This window comes from Pyrus communis, chromosome 15 (assembly GCF_041283825.1).
Source record: "Pyrus communis isolate YQ-2024b chromosome 15, ASM4128382v1, whole genome shotgun sequence".
Classification (NCBI taxonomy): Eukaryota; Viridiplantae; Streptophyta; class Magnoliopsida; order Rosales; family Rosaceae; genus Pyrus; species Pyrus communis.
Window position 1 is genome coordinate 35,592,069 of NC_142579.1, and position 15,427 is coordinate 35,607,495.

The window sequence follows — 15,427 nt, forward strand, 5'->3', positions numbered from 1 at the left end:
GGAGGACAATAGTCCATAAACTCTTTTTCTAATTATGCTATATATCGACTCTATTATTAATCGAATTTTTTCTCATATGCATAATAGCTCACATGCATGGTAATAAAAACAAATGTCATTGCATAAATATTTTAGCCGTTGCATACGTTGCGTTTCTTCAACTTTGGCTTTGACCATCGTAAAATCTAAAAAAACTGGCCTTATTCCTGATGCCTAATTTGACATACATGACAACCCTAGGGATGAATGAGAGAACGAAAGGGACTCATTCTCCTTTAAGTGCTTCAATAATTGCTATTGATAACTGGTCTTTCTTAACCAACTACAAATTATTCAGAAATTTTTTTTTCGTAATTTACATACTTAATAAAATGAGTATAGGTAATGTTATAACAAACACAAATTGGTTATTCAAACAGATTTATAAATATTTCTATTCATGTGTTCTTTACTTATAAAAAAATAATTGATGTATTTTCTTTGTTGTTTCAGATTTTTAAGAATTTAAACAATGTTGCTCAAATCTACAAAATTTTATCTTTTGAAAAACATTTATTGACATTATATTTAATTTTTGATTCAGAGAAAAAAAAAATGGTGAAAGAGATCGATCGAAAAGAACAACAAATTCTAGGAGGGGTTTTGGTAAAAGATTTAAGAAGATTGGTAAAAGCTCGAAAAGAAGAACAGCTTCGAGGGACAAAATTGTTTTATTCGGAGACTGCTCCAGGACCTAGCACATCAAGAGCACAAAAAATTGAAAAAACAAGAATGGGTTTACGTGTTTATGGAAAAGGTGTCAATCGAAACAAGTTGGTCGTCCACACTATGTATTCACCTGCAAATCGTAGTAATCCACCAAAAGAAAATGTTCAAAAAAACTGTTTTGGGTTGTACAATTGGATTTGCAAGTTTAAACGTCCGAAGAAGATTGGGATGCTCCTTCTTTGGTTCATCTCCACTGTGGTGGTTTTCTGGATTTTAAAAAATATGTAGGGATCAGCTAGATTCTCAATTTTGAAAAAGGTTGTGTGAACCTTTTTTGTTGTCTGATAAGTATAACGATGTAAATAATGAAGTGGTTTTTTGAATTGTGAATATGTAAGGATGGTTGATGTATAAGTGTAATGATGTAAACAATGAACTCCCTTATCAGTTTAATAATTAAGTGCTATTACTACTCATTTACACACTTTTTTAGTTCTCATTATTTTATTTCTGCCTTTAACGAAAAAAATTAAATAAATAAATCATTTCTACCTTAATCCAATTGTTCCCTAATTTTGCGACTTCATATAATTCATGTTCATATTCCATTTACTATATAACAAAGATAATCACATTATTTAGAAATAATTCATGTTTTCCTTCAACTTTAATTTACCTTTATTTTTATATTGTTTATGTTTATTGGCTGGTTGATCTATTGTTTACCTAGAGTTGTTTTTCTTTTTGTTTATTTCATTGTGTCGTGTATGTCCTTACAGTTGTAGTTTTGTTTGGCTGTTTATCTTTCTATTATCCAGGTTTTTGCAATTAATTCCTCACACTTGCCAGTGATTCCTTTTGCAACTACAAACTGGTTAGGTTTCTCACTTTTTACATATGAATTGGTTTTCAAATTAAACTTTGATCTTATTTACTTTCTTTGTTTTCGTTTTAGAGAATTAAAAAATTCTTAATTTTGGTAGATGTGGAGAAATGTTTAGGGTCTTGACATAATTTATATGTGCTTTCTTCGATTTTGCTATTTTGTGCCTAAAAGCTTTACAATCTTTGACAAAATTGCTAAAATTAAATGCTCTTTATATCTGGTGTTAGTCAAATTTAAGTAGAATTTTACTTATGCGATTATATTTTGGGTGCATTTGTGTTTTTAATGCACCCTTTTTTACGTGTGGCGATTTAATTAGTGAGTAAGGTGTAGTTATTCGTATGTTTTTTTTTTTTTTTTTTTTTGCGTAGTGTTATGCCTAGGAAACTCAGAATACCTGGGAAGGTTGCTGAAATTCAGCATGCCAATTTGCGCATCTTTAATGGTGATGTTTATCCAGATGATGTGGTTTTGCAAGATGTCCCAACTTCTTACGATCAAGAATATAACAATGTTTCAAACTCTTTACTATCACATGACAATACAACCAATCCTGTTCAACCATATACATCTGTTTTGAAAAAAAATACATCTGTTAGCGATGAATTCAACTCATCTTCGTCTGTTGCTAGCACTTCACATGAAATCACCGTCCCTATTTTTCTTGCGAATGATGCCACTTTGCGTGGTATATTGGTCACTGATACTGAAGCTGGTCATTCTGTTAGAAGCTCACATGTGATTGGTCAAGCCGCTTATCAAAAAAAAAGAAAACGTATGTGCTCTTACAATATAATTATCTTTGCATTTTTTTTGGCTTATTTAAAAACTAAACTTTTGCTTGCTACTTTGGGGATGATTTTGTCGCTCTTTCTCTTCATAGGTGATGTTCCAGATTATATTGATTTTGGCCCTAGAAATTTTCAATGTCAATATTGTGGCGCTTTATTTTGGTCTACAGAGCGGTTAAAAACAAACGCTTCTTCTACTAGAAGGCCACAATTCACTGCATGCTGTATGAGTCAAAAAGTCAAATTCCCACCTGTTAAGCCTGCCCCTGCTTATTTGGACCATCTACTAAATCCAACAAATTCTCAAGAAAATTCACATTTCAAAAAAAATGTTAGATTGTATAATTCAATGATGGCATTCACTTCAATGGGGGCTAAAGTTGATGCATCAATAAACAAGGGTCAAGGTCCTTATGTTTTTAAGATTAATGGTCAGGTGCATCATTTAATGGGTTCTTTGTTGCCTCCTGAAGGCGAGAGCCCTAAATTTGCCCAACTCTACATTTATGACACTCAAAATGAAGTCAACAATCGTATGAGTTGTTTTCCTCATTCTGAAGCATCTTCAAAACTTGACGAACAAATTGTTGGTGAGCTCATTAAAATGTTAGATGAGTGTAATGAGTTGGTTCAATTATTTAGACTTGCAAGGGATAGAATTAATCAACAGTCAGCAAGTTCTTTGCGCTTGCGTTTGCACGGCACAGTGAGCAACCATGATGCGCAATATAATCAACCAACATGCGACGGCATAGGAGGATTAATTGTTGGGGATATCGGTCAATTTCACACCGAAAGAGATATTATTATTGAACACAAAGCCACTGGTCTACAAAGGATAACAAAGTTGCATCCTAAATATATGGCTCTTCAATATCCTATTCTTTTCCCATATGGTGAAGATGGATACACCAAAGGTCTTCCTTGGAATCCTGCTTTTAAGGGGAAAAAACCCAAGACTGGTGGGGTGTCTATGAGAGCATTTCTAGGTTACCAAATTCAGGATAGACCAGGACAGGATAACACCCTGTTAAAAGGTGGCAGATTGTTTCAACAATATTTAGTAGATGCATATGCCACACTTGAAGAAGATAGACTTGATTTCATTAGGACAAATCAAAGTTCTTTGAGAACTGAGCGTCTTAAAGGAATTCATGAGGCATTAAAAAATGGAAATGCAAGTGGTTCAGACATTGGTAAGAGGATTATCTTGCCAACTTCATTTACTGGCAGTGCTAGGTATATGATAAATAATTATCAAGATGCCATGGCTATATGTCGTCACTTAGGAAATCCTGACTTATTCATCACCTTTACATGCAATGCTAAGTGGCCAGAAATTATTGAAGATCTACGTGAAAGACCTGGTTGTAAGGCTGAAGACAGACCAGACATCATATCCAGAATTTTCAAAGCAAAACTTGATCATATGATTAAGTATATAAAATCAGGAAAACCTTTTGGCAAAATTGAATCTGGTTAGTTATTCACTTTTCCCAATTCTCAAGATTATTTGTTTGTTTTCTCTTATGAACATAAACCTTAGGCGCTTCGTTTTCATGTTTTTGTCTTATTTTTCTCCAAACAGTTATTTACACAGTTGAATTCCAAAAAAGAGGTCTACCGCATTGTCACATCTTGGTTTGGGTCAGTAAAGGGTATAAATGTCATTCTCCTTCTGATGTGGATTCAATCATTTCGGCTGAAATTCCTAGCGAAGTATTTGACAAAGATGGGTATGATGTTGTTGCACAGTATATGATTCATGGTCCATGCGGTCTTGCAAATGAAAAATCTCCTTGCATGAAAGAAAAAAAATGTTTCAAGAAATTCCCAAAACGTTTTGCAAATGAAACTACTTTTGAATCTGATGGTTTTGTCACATACAAGCGTAGAGAAATGGAGAATTGTTTTGTTGTTAAAAATGGAGTCAAGCTTGATAATGCATTTGTTGTCCCTTATAATCGTGAATTGTTATTAAAGTATCAAGCTCATATAAATATTGAATCGTGTTGCCAATCAATGCTTATTAAATATCTTTTCAAATATATAACCAAGGGTGTTGATAGAGCTAGAGCTGTTTTTGAAGATCAAGAGTTTAATGAGATTCTAGCTTATCTAAATTGCAGATATTTATGTCCTTATGAAGCAGTTTGGAGATTGTTACAATTTCATATTCATTTTAGAGAACCAGCTGTTCAAAGATTATGTGTGCATCTACCTTCTGACCAAAATGTTGTCTTTAAAGACAATGATAATTTAAACTATGTTGTTAACCAACCTAATCTTGAAAACACAATGTTAACAAAATGGTTTGAAATGAATACTCAAGATCCTAATGCACGCCAGTTGTCTTATGTTGAATTTCCTTCAAAATATGTTTGGAATAGTGACAATAAAGAGTGGAGTCGAAGGAAAAATGGTAAATCTCTAGGTAGAGTTGCATATGTTCACCCTGCTGCCGGTGAATTATACTATTTGAGATTATTGCTTAATTATCAAAAAGGTGGCTTTTGTTTTGATGATTTAAGAACAATTAGAGGTGTTCTTCAACCCACATTTCAGGCTGCATGCAACTCACTTGGCCTATTGGGAGATGACAAGGAGTGGAACAATGCAATGTTAGAAGCGATGGTTACCGCATCATCGCATCAATTGCGACAATTGTTTGTTACATTAGTTTTGTTTTGTGATGTTGCTGATCCAGCAGCTTTGTTTGAGGCACATTGGAAAATGATGTGTGATGACATCTCGATAAAGATGATTAATGCTTTTGGCTTGCAAGATATGTCTAAGTATGAGGATGAACTTAAAAATTCTCTTTTGTATGAGTTAGAAAAGTTGTTTGTTGCTTCAAATAGTTCTCTATCTAAGCATCATCTCCCAATTCCAAGCAAAGATGTGATAGATAGACTTAAGAATAGAAGTTTAAGAGAGGAGTTAAACTACGACACTGAATCATTGAAAGAGCAACATTCACAGTTGGTTGCACAATTGAATAGAGAACAAAAAATGGTTTATGATAGTGTCATAAAGGTAGTTGATCATAATAAGCCTGGTATGTTTTTTGTTCATGGACATGGTGGGACTGGTAAAACTTTTTTGTGGACTACTATCATAGCTAAGATTAGATCAGAAAACCATATTGTTTTGGCAGTAGCTTCATCTGGAATTGCCTCCCTTTTGCTTCCTGGAGGAAGAACTGCACACTCTCGATTTAAAATCCCTATTAGCATTACAGATTGTTCACTTTGTGAAATAAAAAAAGGAACTCATCTAGCACAATTAATTAGTGATGCAGCTCTTATTGTTTGGGATGAAGCACCAATGAATCATAAACAATGTTTTGAAACTTTAGATAGATCTCTTCGTGATGTTCTCAAAGGTTCAAAACCAGGTTTTGATGATTTGCCATTTGGAGGAAAGCCAATTCTCTTTGGAGGTGATTTTAGACAAATTTTACCTATTGTCCCAAATGGAACTAAGACTGACATTGTTGAAGCTTCGTTGACAAGCTCTTATCTTTGGCCTTATTTAACCATTTTTTTTCTCAAAGAAAACATGAGACTTTCAAAAACAGGTTTGAATGAAAAGGAAAAACAAGAGTTGGCTGATTTTGCTAATTGGATATTACAAATTGGAAACGGTAGTGTCGCTAATTCTATATTATCAACTGATGAAGATAATTCTTGGGTTGAAATATCAAAAGACTTTCTCATTGATTTTGAAGACAATCCCATTGAAAACATGGTTTCAGCAGTGTACACAGATTTTCAAAGAAATTTTCATGATGTGTCATATTTGAAAGAAAGAGCTATTGTTACACCGCGAAACGACACAGTGACTGAGATAAATGATTTTATGTTAACTATGGTGCCTGGTGAAAATCGCACATATCTGAGTTTTGATTCTGTGTCTTCTTCAACAGAAAATGTTGAAAATCTTGATATACTATACCCATTAGAATTTTTGAACCAACTTGACTTACCTGGTTTGCCACACCACAAGCTGGCATTAAAAGTCGGTATGCCAGTAATGTTGCTTAGGAATTTAAATCAAAGTTCTGGATTGTGTAATGGGACAAGATTGGTGGTGATGCAATTAACTGATAGAATTGTGGAAGCAAAGATCATAACGGGTAGCAACATTGGTGAAAGAGTTTACATTCCAAGAATCATTACTGAGTCATCACAAAATAAATATCCGTTTACTTTGCGAAGAAGACAATTTCCTCTCAGAATTTGCTATGCAATGACAATTAATAAGAGTCAAGGACAATCTTTGAAGATTGTTGGGCTATTTCTATCTCAAACAGTTTTTTCTCATGGACAACTCTACGTTGCATTATCTAGGGTCACCTCAAAAAAGGGTCTTAAAATTGTGATTGCTCATGATTGTGATATGCCTTACGGATACACAAAGAACATTGTTTATAAAGATGTTTTGAATCGTTTACATGAAGGTGTGTTGGTTTGTGTTTATCCATTCATTTTTCTTTTTCTCTTTTTACCTATTTTTTTGAATTCTAATGTATTCTTTGTTTCATCTGTGTGTTGTATGATTTTAAAGATTTTATTTGCTTTTAAATTTACTTTGTATAGATTGATGGAGCATATGCCAATTCGTCTTTTGTTACCATACAACCCAATAAGCAAACTACAAGTTAGGATATGCAGAATTTGGGTGACAAAAAATATTGGAGCTGATCGTCAACCTGCAAGTTTGGACTGTGTCTTTGTTGACAAAGAGGTTAAATCTTTACACTTTTTTTTTCATTATTAAATAGGTACAAATTTATATATGTCGAAATGCATTTATCATACAATTAGTATTAATTCAATTTTTCCTTCTCATTTATTCACATTCCATCTGGTTTTGTATTACAATTTCAATCTTTAATGCATATGAGAAAATATTTGAAATCTACATCATTTTATGCATATTTTTGTATAAATGTCAATCTTTAAATTTTCAAATCTATAAAATAGTAACTTTGTTACTTTGTATGATTTGCTTTTATGCATATGTTACTCTATGCTATAGCCATACAAACAATGCTTTATACATCATTTGATATGTGATTTAATGCATTTTTTTCTCATTTAAAAACTAATTGATATAATTTTGTTTTTCCCATCCAAAAGGGACATGCAATTCAGGCAACCATGAAACCCTGGGACATCCAATTCTTTTTGGAGCATCTAAAAGTTGGGATCGTGTATGAAATAGATAAATTTCGTGTTATCCGCAACAGAACGTCAAGCAAAATTGTCCCTCACGATGCTATGCTTGAGTTAAACAAAAACACTAGCATAGTCCCTGTTGAGAAACCAAATCAAGCAATACCAATGCATTGGTTTAATTTGATTGAATTTGATAACCTTGAGCAAAGAGTTGATAAAGATGTACACCTCACAGGTAAATCATCTAATTTTGATGATTCTCGCTATTCGAAAATCATTGTTCTTAGTTTTTAATTTAATAAGCTGGTTCTTATAACTGTATCGTATGTAGATGTTTTTGGTTGTCTAATGGCTTTACAACCAATTGAAAACATCACTGTGCAAAATATTAGAGTTGAAAAAAAACGAGACCTCCAACTTCAAAATACTAGGTAAACCATACTTCTCTTAAACTATAATTACATGTTTATACATATATACCTATATAAAATTTACATAAATAGTTTTGACTCCGTTTTGCAATTGTAGAGGTGAACAAGTTACAGTTACCCTGTGGGCAGAAACTGCAACAAACTTTCAAGAAGATGCATTAAAATCGCTTTCACCTCCTGTCTTCGTTGTTTTGACTTCACTCAAAGTGAAGAAATATAAAGGTTATATCTTAACAAAATCTAAATGTTATCGCTTTTCTTTTGTATTTATAATTGTTTTCTTTCTATTTATAGGAAAACCTGTTCTGGGAACCACAGGCTCAACGGTTTGTATTTTCAATCCTGATATCCCACTACTTTCAGAATATGAACAAAAGTGAGTGCACAAATCTTATTTAATATTTATTTTCGTTTTTAATTTTATAGTCTATATTCTTGGACCTAAAAATTTGAAACTCAGGTTTGAATACCTCAAAACACCCATTGAAATTCTACCAACTTCTGCTGAAAAGTATGGGAAAAGTACTACTGTCGTTGATTCAGAACAAAAGACAATTGCAGAATTGCTTCTTCTTGATCCGACATTAAACAAGGTCAATCCACCATCACTAAATTATCTCATATTTTGTCAATTGCATTATGCAACTACTTTGCAATTGATTGGTTATTGTAATTTGGAAATCACATTGTTTCTTAGTCTATACTGTGTTGTGTATACAAAGCGTCATGTTGTTTGTTTGTTTCTTCATTTATAAGCTTCAACACAAAAAAATAAACAATTTATATTTTGTGATTCAATATACATTTTCCAAATGTCATTTTATGACCAAAATTTGTATTCTACTTTATATTTTGTGTGTAAATGCATTTTATAAGGCACAAATATCATGTTTGTGATTATGTTCTCAAAATGTCATTTGTATTTGAAAATTTTATATCATACCAGAATACAAGTTTCATGTGTCAAGCAACAATTGTCGATTACGATCTGACCAATGGATGGTGGTACAAATCGTGCCCATATTGCCACAAAAGTGTGAGAAATACAAATGGAACCTTTCAATGCTTTGAGCATGGGCTGCTGAAAAAAATGCCTGAACCATGGTAATTTCCTAATTTCTTCTTTCTACGTTGTTTACATCTCTTTGCAATCAATATTTGTTTTTATTCCAAATTTTTTAAACTGCAAAACACATCTCATGACATCTTCATCTCTTATTTAGGTTTAAGATCAATTTTATTGTGGATGATGCCACAAATCAACTCAACTTTTTAGTGATTGGAAGGACTGCTGAAAAACTTTTGGGTATTTCTTGCCACTCTTTGGTCATAGAAGAAGGCTATGATGACTCTTCTGTCTTGCCACCACAGCTCCAAAAATTGATTCACAACACAAAAAAATTCCTGCTCCGTTTTGGAAATCAAAACAATGAGTTTGGCAACACCGACTTTGTTGTTCATGGAATAATTGAGGAACAAACATCAGTTGAACCAAAACTTAGTTCAATTGTACCACGTACACCTGCTAAGAACATTGGAAAACAAGTTATTGATGCAACAACCCCTCTCCCTTTTACTACCCTTGAATCCCAAACTCAACAAATCCAATCAGCTGCAACAAACAAGGGTGTAAAAAGAACACTATTTGTTGAAAATGAACATTCAAAAGCTCACAGGTTAATTTTTCCTTTTTAAGTAATGTTGGTATTTCATTAAACAAAAACATCATGCATGCACTTTATAATGCTCATTTCCATCTTTTTTAAATTTGACATGTATTCACAGCAAACATGATGAGGGGAGCCAACCACTATCTACTAATTCAACCAGAATCTCAGCAGAATTCTCTAACTTGGTTGTCCCAAAAGTTGAACCTGCAGACAAAAGTCCGATCAGTGCTTTAAGAAATAGATCACAGACAAAGAAAATCAAAGACAGGTATAGTGACATATTGTTTACAATAATCTATGCCAACTTGGACAATTACTTAGTTTTTTGTTCTATTTTGCTGCTCAGTGTTGGAGATGTTCATTCGCCAAAGAAATGAACTATGGAAGACATCGTGATGAACTACTGCAAAGGATCTAACATATATATTTTTTGGTCATCCCACTAGCATGGACATATTCTTTTTGCGGATTCGACTACTAAAGTCAACTAATGTACATACCATAAAAACATGTTTATTATGTTTTGCAACTGTTGGAATGATACAAACCCTTGCAGAACATGTATTTTGTCATGTTGTATCAACAAACAAAATATGTGTAAACTGCATGGTACTTCAGTCTCTAATGCAAAGACACTATATTTCGTCCTTGCAACTATTGTCAACGTAAACTTTCATTCAAGTAATTTTGATTCTGTACTGACTCTCAATATTGACTTAATACATAAGCAATGTAAATGAAATTACTTTTTCTATGAATCAATTCACCCATATCTTGCTTTTTCTTTCATTTGGAGATAATTGTGTAAATATGTGGTTTTGTAAACGTTACACATGTTAAACATACGTTCTCTAACTTGCTACATTTATGAATGCAATTATATTACTAAAGCATTTTCAATCAATTTTCTATGAATATTATTCATCATCTAAAAACCCGCAGCAAAGCGCGGGCATTCATCCTAGTTATATCGAAACTTGTGATATTAAGTTTATTGAAATTTTCCGTAAGAAATCAGAATCTGAAAATCTGTCCAGTACAGTTAGAATTCAACATTACAAAGCTTTTATCCTTTCAATAATCTGTTGAGCAATTTGTAGCGTCAAAATCTATGAGTTTTAAGCCATTTCAATTTGTCCAGCAGCTGCTCTACTTTTGGCAGCTGATGATTCAATATCATATCCTCCAAACCTTGAATTGTCAAGCTTTTCGCCTTGTCCCCAGACAGCATAGGCTTCTTCCCCATGAGCTGCTTCATCACCAATCTCCATATCCTCCGCGGACATCCGTAGCGGCACTAATAACCGAATCAGGTTACATATAATGCTTGTAACCACAACATTTAGTGTCACAATGTAAAAGATCCCGAGCAGTTGGATTCCCACTTGACGAAAGCCGGTGTGCACGTGGGGACCTCCCATCTGGAAACCATAGAATAGGCCAACATACGTTCCGTATGAGGTATAGAACAAGAAGCTAAGCCGCGGGTGGGCAAAGAGACCGGTGAGGATTCCACCAAGGGCGCCGGCGATGGCATGAGTGTGGAAGACAGCCATTGTGTCGTCAACTTTCTGAAGGAGCGAAGATCTCTTGTGGACAATCATCATGGTAAACCAAGGGATTGAGCCAGAAAATAACCCCATTAGTATTGCTGCCCAGCCTTGCACAACACCTATATAGGAGATTGAAAATGCAACAGTGGCTATTAGTATCTGGTACCGGAATTTGATACTCCAAACCTAAAACTTAACTTCGAAGAAAATTGAGCAGAAGTGAGATTTTATCATGGCGTTGTGCCTCTTAAAGACAAGATGTCCTGCATAGAGAATTTATGAGCCGGATACGCAAAGAACTTACCAGCAGCAGGGGTGATGCAAACTAAACCAGTGATCATTCCCTGAACTGCCCCTATGACCGAAGGTTTACGGAAGAAAGTGATGTCAAGCAAGAGCCAAGTGAGCAAACTGGTAGCAGTGCAGACATGAGTGTTCAGCACAGCCAAGGAGGCATCAACACTGACCACGTAAGGGTCTCCGCCATTAAACCCTGTCCAGCCCATCCAGAGAAGTCCTGCACCAGTCAACATAAGAAGAATGTTGTTGGGAGGAAAACTTGCCCTGTCTTTCTTCGAACGTGGACCAACCTGCATTGCGAATTAGACCCCGAATCAAATCATACTTCTTAAGAAGTTTCTGGTTTTGAGACATGTATTGCAAAAATGTTTGAAAAGAGGAGACTTCAGAGGGTAAGAGAAAGTAATTTTGCTACAAAATGTGCTCCGCATAAAAGTTTAGCAATTGAAAAGATACCTAGCGTAGTGTAACTGTTAATATTAGTGAGAAACACTTAATGAATCAAACTACATAAAGAAGAAAAGAACCTCGCCTGTCAACTATTAATGTTCGATGCAATGATATTCGAGTCCAATAACAGTTTAGTCCAGTTTTTCTTTTTCATCGAGAAGGTGCTTATTGTTTTCTACTATGATAGAGATTTCCGAGGGACTTATATATGAAGACCCCGGAAAAAAGAAAGAGCAAAAAGAAGAATGAGAAAGAAGGGTTTTCCTACCCAATAGGCAGCTGTGAACCCAGCAACACCAGAAGAAAGATGGATCACATACCCACCAGAATAATCAATGAGTCCTTTCCTGGACAGAAACCCGTTAGGGCTCCAAATACTAAAAGCTCCAATGGTGTATGAAAAAGTTAGCCATAGAGGCACAAACAACATCCAAGCATAAAAGTTCATCCTTCCCAAAAGTGCCCCAGCAATTAAAATCAAAGTAATTGCTGCAAACACAAATTGGAAATAAACCATTGTGGCATTTGGTATTTTCCCCATAAATGCCTGCCCCAAGAGATAATGCTGGTTAAGTGCCACGTCAGGTTTCCCCCAAAACCGAAGACCCTTGATTAGGACATCCCCAAATGACATTTGGTATCCCCACGCAACCCAACAAATAAGAACACAAGCAAATGCATAGAGTGCCATGAAGGCCGAGTTCACAGCCCATTTCTTCTTCACCGCGCCACCGTATAGGATTATGAGCCCCGGGACACTCTGGAGGCCAACCAAAGTTGCGGCTGTCAGCTGCCACGCGTTGTCACCTTTGTTCATCCATGCTGGACTGGCATCATCCGGTATGAGGTTACTAGGCAAAGGAGCGTATGTGATGTTGCTCATTTTGTTTCCTTATCACAACCCAAAACAATGTCACACACAAGCACTCAAAAGGTGCTTAAGCTTGAGTAGTTTGTAGAGAACGTGAGGATTTAGCACCAACTAAGCAGTGCTTTTATTATAGAGATTAGGGTTTTGATTCTCACGAAAAAAGCTGTCAGTGTGATGTACAATTTTTGGTGTCAATCGTGTTGTTGCTAAACAATGTGTCCCCTTTTTTGTGTATTAGGTGTCCGACTGCTACATGTAGTTTTGGACATTTGGCGGGCATTCCAACCATTTTAACTGTATCTTCATAGATGCCTCGGCCGTTTAGCTCGCTCCCAGTCATAGACTACAGAACATCATACAAAGAGGTGAAAAAATATTTAAACATTGGTTAAGAGTAATGTTACACTTACTATAATTTTCATATCACATTTGTATCATCTCTATAATAGAAATAAAACTCACTACTACACGTGTATCCTATTTTTATTATATCGTGTATATCCTTTCTGTGGACAAAATAAGACTAGAAGACAAGCAATATTAAGTTCTAGAATTCCAAAGGTTATAGGAATTACCAAAACCAGGAAAAAAGAAAAGAGAGAGAGAGAATGGGATGGGAGGGGAGGGGTTCAAATTGGAATCACCGCTTATAATTCTAGGCGTTACAAATATCGACAATAAATTTGAGGGCTTGAATATAGACAAAAATCCATATTAAGATAAATTTTTTACTTTGGCGAACATTTTGGATAAAAACGCACAATTTTGTTTTATTTTGCGTTGGATTTAGGAAAATACTTACATGTATTAATGCAATTATCATTCAACGGTTAAATAATAATTATATTAAATATATGTATTTATATAATTTATATATGGCCGTCAAATGATGTTTATATTAAATACATATAAGTATTGTAGTCAAATTTTTAAAACGTACCGGAAGAATGTGTTGTATATACTATATTCAGTGTGGGTTGTGGCTTCGGATGAATAAAATAATTTCAGCTATGAAAAGATGATTCAAGACATGTTGCTTTCTTTCGAAGTGTTTCTGTCGAGAACTGATTTATTAAAAAGATATGTAAATAAGCCTTATGAATATATTCAACCTGGCCAGTCAATGTTTGCACAACTAAAAGAAAAACTACACACATTAGATGACTTTTTTGGTACCTAAGATTGAATTTAAACTGAATAACTCAATAGATCTCAATAGATTTAAGGAATAAATAAAAATGTTGTACAAATTTCAAGCATGAATGAGTTGAATCGTGATGGAAAGTTTCAAGAGTAATTCTTACTTTAGTATCGTGCAGTATTTTTGTCACATCCCCGCCTGGGCGGGACCATTTCTCGGGTCCGACTCTACCGTAACATGATATTGTCCGTTTTGGGCCCCCAGTACACCCTCACGGTTTTGTTTCAAGGAACTCATATGAGAACTTTCCAGTGGGTCATCCATCATGGGAGTGCTCTCGTGCGCCACTCGCTTAACTTCGGAGTTCCCATGGAACCCGAAGCCAGTGAGCTCCCAAAAGGCCTCGTGCTAGGTAAAGATGGGAATATACATATAAGGATCACTCCCTTGGGCGATATGGGATGTCACAATCGACCCCCCTTAGGGGCCCGACGTCCTCGTCGGCACACCACGGCCAGGATTATCCCGGGCTGGGCCACTTCCCGGGCCCGACTCCATCATAGCACGATATTGTCTGCTTTGGGCCCCCAAGCACACCCTCACGGTTTTGTTTCTGAGAACTCAAACGAGAACTTCTCAGTGGGTCACCCATCATGAGAGTGCTCTCGCGCACTACTCGCTTAACTTCGGAGTTCCCATGGAACCCGAAGCCAGTGAGCTTCCAAAAGGCCTCGTGTTAGGTAAAGATGAGAATATACATATAAGGATCACTCCCCTAGGCGATGTGGGATGTCACAATTTTGGTTTTCAAACTTTCATACAACTTTTTTTCATCTTAATCTCATACCAAAATAAAGATTGTGTGATATTTTCATATTTATATTAAATTTTTCATCAGAATCTCTATTAACGCGTGACATGACGCTCACATGAACAACAACAATGCAGAATCGTGGCATGGTGAGCCCAACGTGGACATATGACTGCAAAATATATTTTTTGGCAAAAAAAAAAAAAAAAAAAATTAATAATAATAATAATAATAATAGGATATTATGACAGGTCCATGGAATTTCCATAGGCCCCGTGCAATATTTTTTAGGCCTCATTATTTTATTAAAGGAAAACTATCTACTCTCACCAGATGATAGTAGGATGGTAGTTGGTTTTTTATTTCGACGATATAGTTACATCAAATGGTAGGAGATTTGGCTTAGACGCACAACAAGACAATTTTAATAATTTGGTATTGAACTTGCAATTAATGAGATTTGTCACTTTTAAATAGAGAGAAATATCACTAAAAATGTAAATTTGTAATGTTAAATAACCACATAAAAAAATCTTAGAGGTCATTCGTTCTACTTCTAGTACCTCCCTCGCCCAAACACACGAAAAACTTTCCAAGAGATCATTCATCCACTAGTACCCTCTGCCAAACAT

The 15,427-nt window shown here is 35.0% G+C and overlaps 3 protein-coding genes across 3 annotated transcripts; 2 read left to right on the forward strand and 1 right to left on the reverse strand.

Annotated features, from left to right (window-relative positions):
• Positions 1-1,969: 1,969 nt before the first annotated feature.
• LOC137727076 (uncharacterized) lies at positions 1,970-6,991 on the forward strand. The gene is made up of 4 exons (XM_088685049.1): positions 1,970-2,369; positions 2,478-3,863; positions 3,974-6,847; positions 6,987-6,991. The coding sequence occupies exons 1-4, from the start codon at positions 1,970-1,972 to the stop codon at positions 6,989-6,991; spliced, it is 4,665 nt and encodes a 1,554-aa protein (XP_088541175.1).
• LOC148690932 (replication protein A 70 kDa DNA-binding subunit B-like) lies at positions 6,991-10,431 on the forward strand. The gene is made up of 8 exons (XM_088686484.1): positions 6,991-7,134; positions 7,530-7,803; positions 7,900-7,999; positions 8,097-8,221; positions 8,294-8,375; positions 8,460-8,592; positions 8,946-9,103; positions 9,223-10,431. The coding sequence occupies exons 1-8, from the start codon at positions 6,991-6,993 to the stop codon at positions 9,692-9,694; spliced, it is 1,488 nt and encodes a 495-aa protein (XP_088542610.1). The 3' UTR covers positions 9,695-10,431.
• A 314-nt stretch (positions 10,432-10,745) lies between these two features.
• LOC137728288 (ammonium transporter 2 member 5-like) lies at positions 10,746-12,855 on the reverse strand. The gene is made up of 3 exons (XM_068467136.2): positions 12,241-12,855; positions 11,527-11,812; positions 10,746-11,341 (listed from the first exon to the last, which is right to left on the reverse strand). The coding sequence occupies exons 1-3, from the start codon at positions 12,853-12,855 to the stop codon at positions 10,788-10,790; spliced, it is 1,455 nt and encodes a 484-aa protein (XP_068323237.2). The 3' UTR covers positions 10,746-10,787.
• Positions 12,856-15,427: the final 2,572 nt, after the last annotated feature.

What these genes read in the sequence shown, in the direction of transcription:
- LOC148690932 (XM_088686484.1), top strand. Translation starts at nt 6,991, where the DNA reads ATGGAGCATATGCCAATTCGTCTTTTGTTACCATACAACCCAATAAGC. An exon ending in GTGTCTTTGTTGACAAAGAG is followed by an intron (nt 7,135 to 7,529) that starts GTTAAATCTTTA and finishes CCCATCCAAAAG; the next exon opens with GGACATGCAATTCAGGCAAC. An exon ending in TTGATCCGACATTAAACAAG is followed by an intron (nt 8,593 to 8,945) that starts GTCAATCCACCA and finishes ATATCATACCAG; the next exon opens with AATACAAGTTTCATGTGTCA.
- LOC137727076 (XM_088685049.1), top strand. Translation starts at nt 1,970, where the DNA reads ATGCCTAGGAAACTCAGAATACCTGGGAAGGTTGCTGAAATTCAGCAT. An exon ending in TTATCAAAAAAAAAGAAAAC is followed by an intron (nt 2,370 to 2,477) that starts GTATGTGCTCTT and finishes TTCTCTTCATAG; the next exon opens with GTGATGTTCCAGATTATATT. An exon ending in TTTTGGCAAAATTGAATCTG is followed by an intron (nt 3,864 to 3,973) that starts GTTAGTTATTCA and finishes TTCTCCAAACAG; the next exon opens with TTATTTACACAGTTGAATTC.
- LOC137728288 (XM_068467136.2), bottom strand. Translation starts at nt 12,855, where the DNA reads ATGAGCAACATCACATACGCTCCTTTGCCTAGTAACCTCATACCGGAT. An exon ending in GGTTCACAGCTGCCTATTGG is followed by an intron (nt 11,813 to 12,240) that starts GTAGGAAAACCC and finishes TTCGCAATGCAG; the next exon opens with GTTGGTCCACGTTCGAAGAA. An exon ending in TTGCATCACCCCTGCTGCTG is followed by an intron (nt 11,342 to 11,526) that starts GTAAGTTCTTTG and finishes TCTCCTATATAG; the next exon opens with GTGTTGTGCAAGGCTGGGCA.